Here is a 14,441-nt window from a genome sequence, read left to right as displayed (position 1 = left end):
CGCCCGCTGGCCCTCAGGCAGGCGCATGCGCGGAGGCCGCCTCGCCCCTCCCGCCCCGGCTTCCCGCCCTTCCCTGAGGGAGCCCGCCGCTCCCTCATCCCCTCAGGGAGCCCGGCCGCCTGGGAGCCCAGGTGAGGAAAGCTAGGGAGAAAAGGAAAAGAAAAAAGAAAAAAAAAAAAAGCTTTGGAAGTTTATTATCTTTGATAAACTCAACTGAAAAAGGGGTGGACTCTGTGTTAACAGCTGCAGAAATGCACAAAAACCTATTATCCATGGGGAAGTCAGGTGGTTGTGTTGGTTTTTCTTCACTAGACGTTAAATTAGAATTACGTGGAATGACACAGGATGGAAGGTCCTACCCGAGAGCAAAGTCCAGTGAGAGTTTTGGTAAAGCAACGTTCTGATTAATTAGCTCAGAATGAATTCTAGTTAAGAAAAGCTTATTTTCCTATACAAAATTACAATACAGAGAACGCATACAATTACAATACAGGGGGTTTAACTGTTAGTAGCAAAAAAAAAAAAGCTTTGGAAGTTTATTATCTTTGATAAAATCTCAACTGAAAGGGGTGGACTCTGTGTTAACAGCTGCAGAAATGCACAAAAACCTATTATCCATGGGGAAGTCAGGTGGTTGTGTTGGTTTTTCTTCACTAGACGTTAAATTAGAATTACGTGGAATGACACAGGATGGAAGGTCCTACCCGAGAGCAAAGTCCAGTGAGAGTTTTGGTAAAGCAACGTTCTGATTAATTAGCTCAGAATGAATTCTAGTTAAGAAAAGCTTATTTTCCTATACAAAATTACAATACAGAGAACGCATACAATTACAATACAGGGGGTTTAACTGTTAGTAGCTATCAACTAGAACAGAAATTTCATAGTAAAAAACTTTATGGAAATTAAAATAAGTCAATTTTCTTAAGCTGTAAAACTTGAGACAAACGCCAAGTTCTAGAAGAGACACTTTCAGATTCTTACCATAAAATCCATATTTTAAAAAATGAATTTGGTTAGGAAAATGAAGCAAGTTCTTTTAAAACAATTTCATATCCCAATGGGCATAAGTAAAAAGAACTCAACTGCGTGAGGCTGAGAGGTAGAGAGGTATCATTGTAATCACAATCTTCTATTGGTTCCAGGGTTTTTTTCTGAGGTAATTAGCTGTGTGTCAAGTTGTATAAACAATAGTATTGGCAAAAGAGCAACATTGACAAATTACACTAATGACCTCTTTCCTCTCATCAATAGGTCCTAAAAACTTAATTAGACGCATCCGAATTAACACTTCCAGGGTCTCCAGCAGGTGAAGTGATTGATGAAGGGGTGGTAGCATCCTGCCAGCTGCCATTAGCCTGAAGGGAGAATAAATACATCATTTCATTAAATCTTTAAGAAACTACTTGCAGACAACAAAGTATGCCTTTATATGTTTACACCGTACAAGCGACAGTGCTTTTGAGAGGAAATAACTACGTATCGGCTCTGGCAAAGCACAGTCCACGAATATTCTGTAAAACCTCTCCACCCCCAGATTTTATGGTGTTATTCTTACTCCTAGTGCCATCTCCTTCTGGCAAGAATTAACTGAAGTGCACAAATTTTCTGGTGACCCAAGCCGAAATTTTAAATCCGGTCTCTGGGAGGGAAAGGCTGGTGTATTAAACTACATCTTTTCCAGCTTCTTCCTAGCCCCGCATCAGAGAGGTCAGGGGGAATGAAAAGCCAACATTTATTCACAGATCATTAACCAATCTCAGGCAGAATTTGTGTTTCTAGTAATACCTCAGTACATCTTACATCTATGCGCTGCGTCGTATACAAGGGATTCCCCACAATTGTGTCATATCGTCCTGTCTGGTGTATGACATGATGTAAGGAATCCATCTAGAACAAGATCCCACACGATGAGAACAATAAGGATAAAAAGTCAAGTTAAAGAAATGCAGTAGTACGTGGTACGTAGATCTAGTAGTAGATCTATTGGGCCAAAAATTCTTTAAACGAGGGGCAGGTTTTCTTGCAGGAAGACAAGTTTTCTTTGCAGTTCTTGCTATTAACTGAGCTATACCTAGCGAGTTCATCATCAAGCAGAATTAGAGCCTAGTATCATGCCTATCACCTGTAACTTTTATGACAGAGGAACAGATTTTATGCAGTTAGATGGATTTAGAAATTCGGCAGAAAGCTTAAAATGACTCTAACAACACTGTTAACCACAAATCCTAAGCAAAGTTCTACTTATATGGAACAAGACTGACTCTAAAATGAGAAAATACTCATTCATTAATGTAAATTTAAGGGGACAGAAGAATAGCAGTAGGTTAATTCAGGTATCGGTTAACTCTGTAAGAGAAAATTCCAGTTCCAGAAGAAAATACACATTTGAGCAGGTTTGTTTCTTGACTCGTTTGAGAAATTTGACTCGAGTCATTTCTTGCATCCTAGCCAGTGCTGGCCAGAGACAGAAGAATCCATCCCTATCTGGTATTAAGAGAATCTCCTTTAAAAAAAAAACAAACAAACAACAAGACACGAGATTGTCTAATCCAACCCTGCTGTTCGAAGCAGGGTCAATTTGAGCAGGCTGGGTTTTGAATATCTCCAAGGACGGAGACTCCACAACCTCCCTGGGCAACCGGTTTCACCCCGTACAAAGGACAGAGAAATGGGATTTTAACATTTATCTCACTGCTGAAAGTAGGGTTTTTTTTTTCCTTACTGACCTGCGACTGCACATTGGCTCCCACGGGGGAGCTCTGGTAGGAAGTCAATGACTGCAAGTTTATAAACGAATCTCCGGAATTTGTCATCTTAAAAGAGCCAGAGGAAGCTGAAAAAAACAAACAGGTTTTAATGAGAAATAAAACCCACCAAAAATGGTTCTTCAATGAGTATTACATTATTTAAGTTTGAAAGAAAAAGAAACCCTGCGACCGTTTCAAACACCGGTATTCCGTGGTACCAATTGTCACAAGAAATAATTAAGAGCCTTTCAAGCAGACAGACTCTTCACCGGCGCCCTCACTCACCTGAATTTGGTGTCGAGGGAGAATTTGCCTGGTTGCCTTGAGCCACGACATTAGTTGCATCCACTGCTGTTTTTGCAGCATAAATATTAGCTTCTTCTTGGAACTTCCCCATGTTTTTTTTGTATCGAATTCTTTTGTTACCAAACCAGTTGGAAACCTGGAGACATACATCGCTGTTAGTATTTACCAAATTATTACATTTTCCACTATATTCGGAAGTTACCAGCAAGGGAGACGTTTTAAACTAGGCTTCAGGCAGAAAATGCCTACTACTAAACCCTTCAGAACAACCCAAATCCCGTTTAAAGTACCAGTAACTGAAGCCTGTTGCTAACTATGGGGGGAAAAAACCCAAACCATTGTTCAAGGGGAAAAAAAAAAAGTCACTGAATTCCAGATAAAACACTTCATACCTGTGAAACTGTGATGCCCCCTTTCTTTGCTAGCTCTTCTTTGGCCTCTTCGCTGGGGTAAGGATTACTCAGATGCGAATAAAAATATTCATTCAGTACTTCTGTCGCCTGTTTGCTGAAGTTACGTCGTTTACGCCTACAAAAACATCAGTTATTCCTATTTAAATGGTGTTACAGAGTAGACCGGCTAGAGCACACCGTGGGCTTCTCTTTTTGTCTAAAATACCTGTGGTTTGAAGGAGAACGTAAGAATTGTGTGGAATGAAATAGATGTTGATGTCAAAGTATACCCTAGCAAGCAAAACGGGTGGCGAATTCCTCATATTTAAACTAGATCAACACTGGGAATGACGGACTTGAGATTTCTTACACAATCACTGGCATCACGCAAGAAAAGACGTTCAGGCTTGAACGTCAGTTATCGCCAGATCCTGTTCTCTCCTACCTTGCATCAAGAAAGCGCGAGCGCAGGATCATTACTGCCTCGCACGTGCTCTGCTTCAGTTGCATCTGGATGGTGCTGAATTTGCCGTGGATTATGTTCACCATGCGCTCTATTTCTTTTGGCGAAATCGGTCTTGTTCTACTCTGTTCCCTAAGCAGGTTCATAACGTGGGTGGTGAACTCGCTGCAGGCCTGAAAATACATACATTTGTATCGACAAACAGTAAGATACCTAGAATTCGTTTCCCCCACAAGAATATATATCCAAAAAAAAACTTTAGAGGAGTTTCCATGTTTCAGCTTTACTCTATTTACTCTTAAAAAACGGCAACAAAGATAAACGAGACATTTATTATCTTTAGTTTGATGTCCGGTCCCTCTGTCTTCACCTTACTTCTGGAACACTGAGATAAGTTTTCAACTGAATTTGATATCCTCGCGTTCACCTGAATTCATTATACTTCCTGTTCTGTTCTTAAAACCGACACCAAAGGAAAAAACGGTTATTTTTAATTGAGATGATAAAAACTCTTCCATGCAGAAAGATCACCTGTTCATATTTCTCTAGCTCAGAGTGGTATATCTGTCGGATCTGTGACAGCTTGGCCCTGTAGTCAGAGTGTTCAATGCTATTGTCATTTGGACAGCCACCTGATGTTGCTGCTACAGCCATCGGTCCTCCTCTTCCTCTTTTCTCGGGCCCGGAGACACCCTCTGCCAGCAACATGTTATCTAGTCTCATTAGTTGAGCATCTGGGGGATCTTCTTCCTGAATACCGCGAATACTTAACACTAGATAAATATAAAGAGGGAATCAAAACATTATTTCCGAAACAGGAAAGAGCATCCACTTCAATTCTGGCAAAGCATTTAAACGCCCTTCAGAGGTTTTAGCAGGTCTTGAGCTCAAGGAAAAAAAAAAAAGGGAGCATTTAACGAAGCCACGAGGCAACACATCAAAACGAAGAGGACATTGTTCAGATCGAGAAACACCGAAACATAAGGCGAGTTTTCAAATGCACGCGGCTAATAAGACTACTCGGGGTCATGCTAGTTTATACTCCATTTAGAAATTATTTTAGCAGTCTATAAAAATGAGAACGAGGTTCTTACGGAGCAGGTGCCCCCGTATCGGCCTGCTGCCTGGCTCCTTGCACGGTCCTCAACAGCGTTCAGCACTAGCTTGTGCAGACAGACTGCGGTGGATGGACAAGAGGCCCGAGCCGCTGGGACAACTGCTACGCCTCCGCGTCCAGGGACGGGAACGAACACCACACTTGTAAGATCCCGTCGAAATCTGTACGCAAGGCCTGAGTTTGACCTCATCCGCTTTATATGCCAAGGACACAACGATGCTACACAGCAGCAGGCTACAAATTGAGGTCTTAACAGTGCTGAATTTTAAACTCTATTAAAATCTATTTAAAATCTATCAAAACCTGAAACAACACGAAAAAATGCCCCAGAAGCCGGTTTCCTTAAGCTTGTATTCCACAAACCCAGACTGCAGCAGTCTGCGTGCTCAGATTATTCAAGTTTGACTCCAACCAAGTTTATTTTAAAAACTTAATTTCCCCAATTTTTTGACAATTTATTATGAAAGTCCTTTTTTAAAAAGCGTAAGAACTCACGAGATACTGAGTCAATACAAAAAATGCCAACAGCTTTTTGGCTTTTCATTTGATTTTAATTGCTAGATAATTTTAGTTTGATGAACAGTTGGTCTTAACCTTGTGAAGCTGCAAAATTCAAATGACCTTTTCCAAATTGTAACTGGCAGGTTAACGGGATATTATGCTCCCTACCAAAGATAAACACAAAGATCTCTTGTTAGGCAAAGAGTCTAGTGTGAGGGCAGGAGAACAATGTAGGTGTACAGAGACATTAAACATACGCATTTATAACAATTTTCAGCATTTTGTAGGCGAAAGAATAGCTCATCTAAAAAAAAAAACAACCCCAGTAATGCTTTTGAACACACGAGCAGCCTAAACTTACAGTCACATTGCTGAACTTAATATTTTGCAGGCTATACAGAAATTCCCACACAGTTCTGAAGGAGAGCGAGCTCTGGAGTGGCTGCGGACCTTCGCTCTGTCCCAGCAATCCAGGTCTTCTCCGGAACATCCCCAGCCTTTTTGCAAGCGGAAGAAGGTAAGGCAAAAGCAGCTATCACGTAGTACATGGGTAACTGTTGAACTCAAGCTAAGACAACAATGAGGAAAGTGTTGACTGTTTTGAAAGTTAGTGGCTTTTCTAACTCATTATGGAATTAAAATTAATAGCTTTTTAAAAAAATAGCAGACCATCTACTGCACACACCCTTCACTGAGTGAACGTTATGAGAAATGAAACACAGAAAAAAAGGGGGGGGGTATTTGTTGGTGGTTTTCTGTTTTTAAAAATCACCAGTTTTCCTTTTTTCCAGAAGACCCGGCAGAGTTTGCCGGTGGCCGTTTGCTCCTCAGTCTTTTTGATAAAACTCGCATTAAACTGCTTGGACTGGCAAGCGTAAATGCAGCGGGACAGATATTTTGGCGTCACCTTCTTATTTGAATGTGCTTCTGCCAAACATCTTGTTATGCACATTATGATGCATATCAGAGTACCTCATGTTGAAGTCAAGCTCCCAGCTGCAGCTTAATTTTATGTCACTTGTCTAATTATGGTAATTAGACATTAGTTATCATCAATTACACATAAGCTCATCTCAAGTTGACTGCTGAAAAAAGCATGTATAAAGCACCTTCCCAGTCTCGAGGGAAGACTGGTTGGCTGGCCCTACTAAGTCACAAGAAACTAGAAAGGAGTTAACCCTCATCAACATAGCGTAAACTGCGTTTCCAACCTAGTTTTCTGTAACAAACTCTCTCAAAGGTCAAAACAGACCTAAGAACCAACGAGCGCAAGAAGCTCGGTCTGTCCAACCCGCTCCATCAGGCCGACTTTAAACTTTTGGCATAATTGCATCTTAATACGCGTGACAGTTAAAACACGAGTTTAAAAATCATTGCCGCGGATATTATTTTTAAGTTTAAGCTGTCATCTCCTGGAATGGATACCTTTTGCTTCAGCTTTATTTTTGCCCCTAGCATCTTCACCTAATGTTAATATTTGTACAGATCACAAGTTACATCAGATTCACTCAGAACTACCTATTCGGTGAATTCATAACTGCCGCAAGTAGCGGCCAGTTCCAATTTCCAAGCACAAAGGCTGCAGTTGCTCATCTATCAACCTTTCCAGAGCTGGTAATCTCAAAAGATGGCGCACCGGGAGAGCAAAACCATTGCAGCTGCAGGAACCCTGCGCTCGCACTAGCTTCTGCAAGTCTCATTTGACAGTCTGGTAAAAACAACTCCAGAAGGACACGCCGTACCACTACGAGTTTTGTCAGGGTAGCTGCATCTACCCCGCGAGCTTTCAGCGTGCTCTGTGGGTCAGGCGTCGCTCATTTCTGCGTACAGTCCTGAAAATTACGCCAGCAGGAGTTTGCAGTCCGCGTGGCTTCTGGAAGAACTAGATTTCATTAAACAAAAAGGATTCCAAAGGCAAAAAAAAGTTACCACAATCAAAAAAGAGCATCTCGGTCAACACTGACTCGTTACATATGCTCGTCCTTACACACTGCTGATTACCTACTGGCTCACGATACTTCAAGGAGAACGCTTCTCTAGAAAGCTTACCTCCCTCAGCAGCCTTTTGGCCGTCAAATTTTTGAAGTTCCCACAATAGTTTAAGAACACATGACAACTCTATTAACACTCAGGACGCTCAGAGACCGGAGTTATGGCATAACCAGTTATGGCGTAGTCAGTGTTTGAAGCATGATTTACAAAGTCCTTGCGTAACGGGAAAATCCTTCACGCCTAAATCCTTCACAATCCGTCACTTTTATGGATGTTTAAGAAATACCCTACGCTGGCTCAGAAAGCCTGTCAGACGTACCACTGTAATACTGTGCATCCTCTGGCACATCACCTACCAGATATTCATCAAATATGTAAAACAATTATACTAAGCAAAATGAAATTCCCATCATTTCTAATTAATCTTTAATTAAAATACATCACAACCTAAGGTGCTGAAGCCTCACTCGGTATGCAAATGCTATCATTACAATATATCTACATCTCATTAATTAAAGAGTTGCAGTTCTGTAATGAACTGTACAAGATCACTGGTACCAAAATAAGTGATACACACTTTGCTTTGACTTGCTTTCCTTTCAGATTTTCCCTCATAGAGCAAGTAACGCATGATAACACGCGATAGAGCAAGAACAGCACGATAAATGCCTCTACTGGGTACAGAATATACAAAGTCAGAACCAAAACCTGCCGTATTAGGGCCAGAAATGAGCAGCCCACATGGCATGAAGTATAAAATACCTACGCAGAGTGCAAGGAAGTAGGCACTTGGGTCCTGGACCTGCACCCCTCCTCGTCGCGTCTCAGTTTTTCCCAGGTGATCCCATTACCTATGTTACGCTTGCAAATATTTATCCTATAACTCATGCTAAATACGGGCTCCTGATGTTTTATTCAGACAGATTTGGCAGTCCACAAATCACACTGTTAGGTGAGAAGGCAGGAGCATATTTTTTTAATAGCAGGTCACCTAAAGCAACCACGAACCCCTTCTAAACCACTTCTTAACGCTACCAAAACACCACCCACCCCCCCCCATGCACTATCAAGCAGATTCTTCACCCGCACGAGACACCCCGTTTTTCAGTTGGCAGTCCTCCGTGGGGACACCAGCCTCCTGAGCACCCCACTACAGAGAACGACATCGCTGCTGGTTCAGCTGGTCTCAAAGCATCGTCACAGGAAAGCGCTTTCTCCAGATCCAAGACAGTCTCGCACATTCGGGGGGGGGGAGGAGAGAGAGAATGGAAACAGAAGACAAAAGCCAGCGGGGCTCCGAGCGCTGAGGAACAAGACTCGCCTACGTAAGAATGTCAACAAACTCGGCAACAAAGAGAAAGCGTGTTCTTCGGCCACGCCGCTTGCCAAGTTTTATAACCGAATGAAAAGGTACCCGTTGAATTAACCTAGCCGAGTGCCAGCACGTTAAAGGAAGGACAGAGGATTGCAGCTAGCAACGGCAAGAAACAATAAAAAACGGTACTCCATGTTACGATGTTGCAACAAACACATCCAGAAATACAGAATCAGAGTCCCACTGCGCAGCACGTTCCACAAAAGTGGGTAGAAATACACTTTCCCTGCCCCAGGGGGCCTGAAGCCCATCACAGACTAGTGTCTTCCTAGCGTGGTATAATCAGCTGAGGAGAAAAACTCTGAAATTCAACGTTCAGCACCAAAAGCGTGCACCTTTAACGCTGCAGATGTTTAATTCCGATTTTAACATGGAATTATGCCATGTTTGAGTTCATACGGCTTGAATCATATCTGAAGTATAACCCAACCAGCAAAAACCCTATCTGTGCATATATTAAAAATGCTCCAAATGCTTCAAAAAAACTAAGCAGGCTGTATTGGATTAGATGCCTCTTCAAATAGCTACATATGCTCCCGGCAGGTATTTAAGACTTGAAAATAAAATAAAATACCTGTTTTTCTCATAACTGGTTTAAAATACAAAAAACTGAAATCATGGGAGGGGGAGGAACAACAGGGCTTGAACAAAATATTAAATGTGGCCAAATCTATTTACATTACAAAGAGTCATTTGCAATTTCTTTTTAATTAATAAACACGACTGGGGAAAATTTTTCGGCACCTTTCAGCTGGCTGCCCATGGCAAAGGCGTACGGCTTATCCTGAGCTATTGTGAATGATACTAGCGCTCCAACAAAGAACGAAGGAAGGATGGGGGGGGGGAGGAACATGTTTGAAACTGATTTCCGAGCTGGAAAAGAAGCTTGTGTGCCTGGGTCACAAAGAAAGCTCAAAACCTTGTGCTACAGTATGCCCAGGCTTTTGTTTGCTTGAAGGCGTAACATCTGCTCCCCATAATTTAAATAAGGAATAGACAGACCATCAGACATTCAAAAACCTATGAGACCAAAACAAATCCAGCATAACCGCGATATCGGAGTCTGTTCCTGCAAGCGTATTTAGCTCAGAGAAGTCGCAGTTTCAATCAATAAAACACAGAAGGCAGCTTTCAGCGTAGAAAGGAAAAACAGAGGAAAGACCCTCTTTAAGGACAGCAATCCTCGAAGGACAGGCAGACATAAAAGCACACCCAGACAGCGCGCGCGCGCACACACGCACCTACTACCACAACATTTTTCTTCAGCAGCAAGCTGCTATCATGAGAGCGCAATATATGCAGCCAAACTCTCCAGAAATGAACGTGTAATGTCTGCCTCAAAGCTGCCTCGGAGGACACGAGCACCGCAGCGAACGGAACTGTGTGGTCCCTCACTTGGCAAGACAATGAGGAGCACCGCGAGTTTCGATACGCTTTTAGAAAGAATAATACAAATGTAGGTTTAGGATGTTAAATGTTAAAATCCAGCATAACCGCGATATCGGAGTCTGTTCCTGCAAGCGTATTTAGCTCAGAGAAGTCGCAGTTTCAATCAATAAAACACAGAAGGCAGCTTTCAGCGTAGAAAGGAAAAACAGAGGAAAGACCCTCTTTAAGGACAGCAATCCTCGAAGGACAGGCAGACATAAAAGCACACCCAGACAGCGCGCGCGCACACACGCACCTACTACCACAACATTTTTCTTCAGCAGCAAGCTGCTATCATGAGAGCGCAATATATGCAGCCAAACTCTCCAGAAATGAACGTGTAATGTCTGCCTCAAAGCTGCCTCGGAGGACACGAGCACCGCAGCGAACGGAACTGTGTGGTCCCTCACTTGGCAAGACAATGAGGAGCACCGCGAGTTTCGATACGCTTTTAGAAAGAAAATACAAATGTAGGTTTAGGATGTTAAATGTTAATACAACTAGAACTTTAAAAAAAAAAAAAAAACAACCCACCACCATTTTAGTTACGTATAATGAAAGTAGTTATTCTCTAAAAAACTATCAAAATTCACTATAGTTTATAGAAATTAGATATTCAAACAACGTTGCTTAAGTGTTCGTGTATGAGCATATACCGGGCGATCCAAAAAAATCGAACTCCATTTGCCCCCCGTGCTTCTGCTCCTCAGAGAAAGCTGCGTGATCACCAACTCCATTTCCTGCTACTTCTGTGTTTTCCAATATCCCCAAGCGTTCTGCCTTACTGTCTCTTTTTCTCCGTAATACAGTTATTTGTCAACTTGGAACTCTTGCTACCACCACAATTTTGGTACCAATTCCTTAAAGGAAAAAAAGAACGTGACAACAGGGCAGGATTATTCAGGATTCTCTAGGTATCTAGCCAGACATCAGAAAACCCCAACCTATAGATTCTTCGCATACACGCAACCAAAACACTCGTTCAAGTAAGCAGCATTGTTTTCTCCAAACCTGCGCGCAGACAGCATTATAAAAAGCACATCAAAACAATTGCCAGCTGACAGAAGACTGTTAAGCCAAGAAAAGAAAAAAAAAAAAAAAGCCTTAAGTTGTAGACTCCATCAGGGAAAACCCAGGCCACGTTAAATGAGAGCAGAGCTGATGACTGAATGTGGGGGTTTTTTTTGGAAAGCCGAGGCCAGGAAAGACACCAACGCACCTGTCTTCTCCTTGATCTCACACAGCACGCTGAAAAGAGCGGGCTTCATTCTGTGGCAGTTCAAGGCATGTTTTCTGAAACGGAAGAAGAGAGAATGAGTGAATGCCAACGGGAAAGGCTGAGGAAGCTGCCAAGACTTACAGAGAACTGGATCACGCTTCAGTAACAGCAGGTTAGCGCGTTAAGATCCAGAAAGAAACATGAAATACATCACCAGAACTTGCACGTTAAGTGCCACGCTCGGTCATCACTGGGAGCAAACTGTCATAAAAATACGCAGGCCTTAAAATCCAAATTCTGTGTCCCCTGTAGGAACCGTAAGCACCGTCAGTTCTACCAAAAGCGTATTTTATACGCGGGGATAGAGAGTTCCTTCTTGAGTTAGTACGCGTCTATAAAAATCTAATAATGGAATCCAGCCAAAAGGTAGGGAAAAACGGTGGGTTTAGAGCATTTCGATCCTGAACAACAGGAGCAACGTGGAATACGAGCACCACTCGGCGACTCGCCCAGCTTACCCAACGAGCGGCCACCTGATCCAGTGAGAAGCAGACTGTATTTAACAGCATTTTAGTACCAGTTTCACCACACGTGCCAATTTTGCCTTTTTGAAGCTCTTCCAGTGTTTGCCGCTTCCCCCCCACACCTTCTCACCAGGAAGAGGCAACGTTAATTACACCATTAACACGGAATCCCTCCTAACGTCTAATCAAACAGAGAATTACATCTTTTGCTCAGCTGAAAACACACTTCAAGCGTGGTGAGCGACCTATAAAAGAGGGAGCTGAGGTTTCCCACGGAGGGCGGGCGGTGGTTTTACCTAGCCGTCGCCGATTTCCAAGGGCAGCCGGCAGTTAGGTACCTAACTTCCACTGGAAGTCAGTGGAAAGAAGTATCTAGCTGCAACGTACGCCTCAAAGAAAGTCTCTTTTGCTTCTTGTGACCCCTTTCGTAATTCAGGAATAATATTTAACCCGCCGTTATAGCTAGGTTTCAGTATAGTTTTTCTAGAAATACAAATTGGCCTTCCTTCTTGCGCGCCAGTCGCTTCTCCAGCTATTGGGAACGGCACAAATACGGGTGCTCGCCCTCCTTACGGCCCGTAACGCTTACAGCTACTGCCGAGCTGCCAGCGAACATCAGAACGCAAGCTTTTAAACAAAAATCGCAGCAGCTGAAGTCGACCGGCCACTTTCCTTCGTGACACGGCCAAAAGAAGTAGAAAACCCGTTCAGCTGCGGAGATGTTTGATAATATCAACCCCAAGACAAGCAGCCCGAGAACAAAGGCAGCTGAGGAGACAGCCTAGTGGAGTCTATTGTCCTTGCCTGATGAGGGAAAAACGGCGGGGAGAGGGAGAGAGAAGATGAATTCCAAGCCTCCAGACCGCGCTCTCCACCCGGGTCTCCAAAGCGGTGTTTAGGCACAAGGCAGGGGAGACACCAGACCCAGAGATAACTGCGTAATTAATACGGCCTCTGACTCCTGCGAAGAAGACCGAGGTGGTAACGTAACGTGTTTAACGGCAGCGTTAAGCTCATGTAACGTAACGTGTTTAACGGCAGCGTTAAACTCACCCTCGGCAGATTAATTTCCCTTCAATGAAACTTTCACCCAAGTTTTCAACTTGGATTTTAAAAATTCTCGTCGTGTGCACTGAAGGAACCCTCTGACGTTCACCAGGCATTAAAATAATACATACGAAACACATCGTCGTGCGTTTTTAATACAAAAGAATAAAAGTAATCCCCAACAAATAGAGCCCTTAACGCCGCGTTACTCAGGTGGGAGAAGTCCCGAATCCCGCTCCACGTCCCCGTAGCGCTTCTGCGACGGGTTTAACCAGGCTTGAGCTTTACTTTCCCAGCAGCACGTCCTCTTAAGGAGGACTAAGTAAACCCAACAAACTTCTTGTCCAGAAGACAAAAGCTTCTTTTACGCAAATACTCATGAAAATACACCAAAGGTGCTTTAAAATCCGGGGGCCCTCAAAGCCTGCCGTGCTTCAGGTAGGCTTCGACACCGTTTCTAAGGCAACAAGCAGAGTTAAGGTAATTTAGTTTAAACAACGGTCAGGCCTTTTTTCCAAGCCCTTTCCTCAACTCCTATTTCAAACTAAAGTTCCTGACAAATTTATTCTGCTCAAAATCATCTTAAAGATGACGTTGCGAGAGAAAACTTGCAGCTCTTACGCAACATACAGGCGAATCCACGCCTATAGAATCTATACCGGAGCTGCGGGCGGTTGTTTCTGAGATACAGCGCCAGGCAGAAAAGAAAAACGTACGTTTTGGGAAGGAGCAACAGTCCTACACGCGACCCACAGCAAGCACCGCTCACAGGTTTCACCGCCCTACAAGCTGCAGTCGAAAGTTACCCGGAAGAGCCGACTTTAAACCCAAATTACGACATTCTTAGAACGCACAGTTTTTCCTTATATCCGCATCAATCCACTCGGCCGTCAGGAATCTGGTACCTGACCTCGGTAACGCCGCTGCCTCGGCACGCCAGTTGCTGACGGCGCACGATAGCAACAGGCGTACCCAAAACCGGCTAAACTTTAGGCAGAGCTTAAAAAAAAACCAACCCAACAAAACCTTGGCACCGCGACAGTCGCCGCGATAGGGAAATCGGGGCGCGGGCGGGGAGGGGCGACCACGCACAACACCTGACCCAGGGGAAAGCCGGAGGAGCGGCACCGGATCAACCGGAAAAAAAGGCCGGAAAACCATTTTGCTGATTTTTATAAACCCGCTCTGTCAAGTCTCCACCTTCTCCCAAACCGCCTCATGGCGGGGGCTGCCCACCTCGCGCACGCCGAGGAAGCAAAGCGTGTAATTACGTGTAATTACACCGCGCCAATCAGGGCCAGACGCAGCTCCGGGGCAAGGAGAACACACC

At 43.6% G+C, this 14,441-nt stretch overlaps 1 protein-coding gene across 1 annotated transcript; it reads right to left on the bottom strand.

Annotated features, from left to right (window-relative positions):
- Positions 1–529: 529 nt before the first annotated feature.
- Positions 530–11,611, bottom strand: PBX4 (PBX homeobox 4). The gene is made up of 8 exons (XM_009282468.1): positions 11,541–11,611; positions 4,440–4,681; positions 3,891–4,081; positions 3,446–3,581; positions 3,033–3,189; positions 2,727–2,833; positions 1,801–1,887; positions 530–1,355 (listed from the first exon to the last, which is right to left on the bottom strand). The coding sequence occupies exons 1-8, from the start codon at positions 11,587–11,589 to the stop codon at positions 1,263–1,265; spliced, it is 1,062 nt and encodes a 353-aa protein (XP_009280743.1). The 5' UTR covers positions 11,590–11,611; the 3' UTR covers positions 530–1,262.
- Positions 11,612–14,441: the final 2,830 nt, after the last annotated feature.

Source organism: Aptenodytes forsteri, unplaced genomic scaffold (assembly GCF_000699145.1).
Source record: "Aptenodytes forsteri isolate BGI_AS27 unplaced genomic scaffold, ASM69914v1 Scaffold390, whole genome shotgun sequence".
NCBI lineage: Eukaryota > Metazoa > Chordata > Aves > Sphenisciformes > Spheniscidae > Aptenodytes > Aptenodytes forsteri.
Note: the sequence above shows the minus strand (reverse complement) of the source record. Positions and strands in the feature narration are given on the sequence as shown.

Bases quoted from the DNA above. Each gene is read 5' to 3' on its own strand.
- PBX4 (XM_009282468.1), bottom strand. From the start codon at position 11,589: ATGAAGCCCGCTCTTTTCAGCGTGCTGTGTGAGATCAAGGAGAAGACA. The intron at 4,682-11,540 runs GTGCGTTGGTGT...ATATTTATCTAG, and splicing joins TGAGATCAAGGAGAAGACAG to TGTTAAGTATTCGCGGTATT. The intron at 1,888-2,726 runs GTCAGTAAGGAA...ATCTTGTTCTAG, and splicing joins GAGCCAATGTGCAGTCGCAG to ATGGATTCCTTACATCATGT.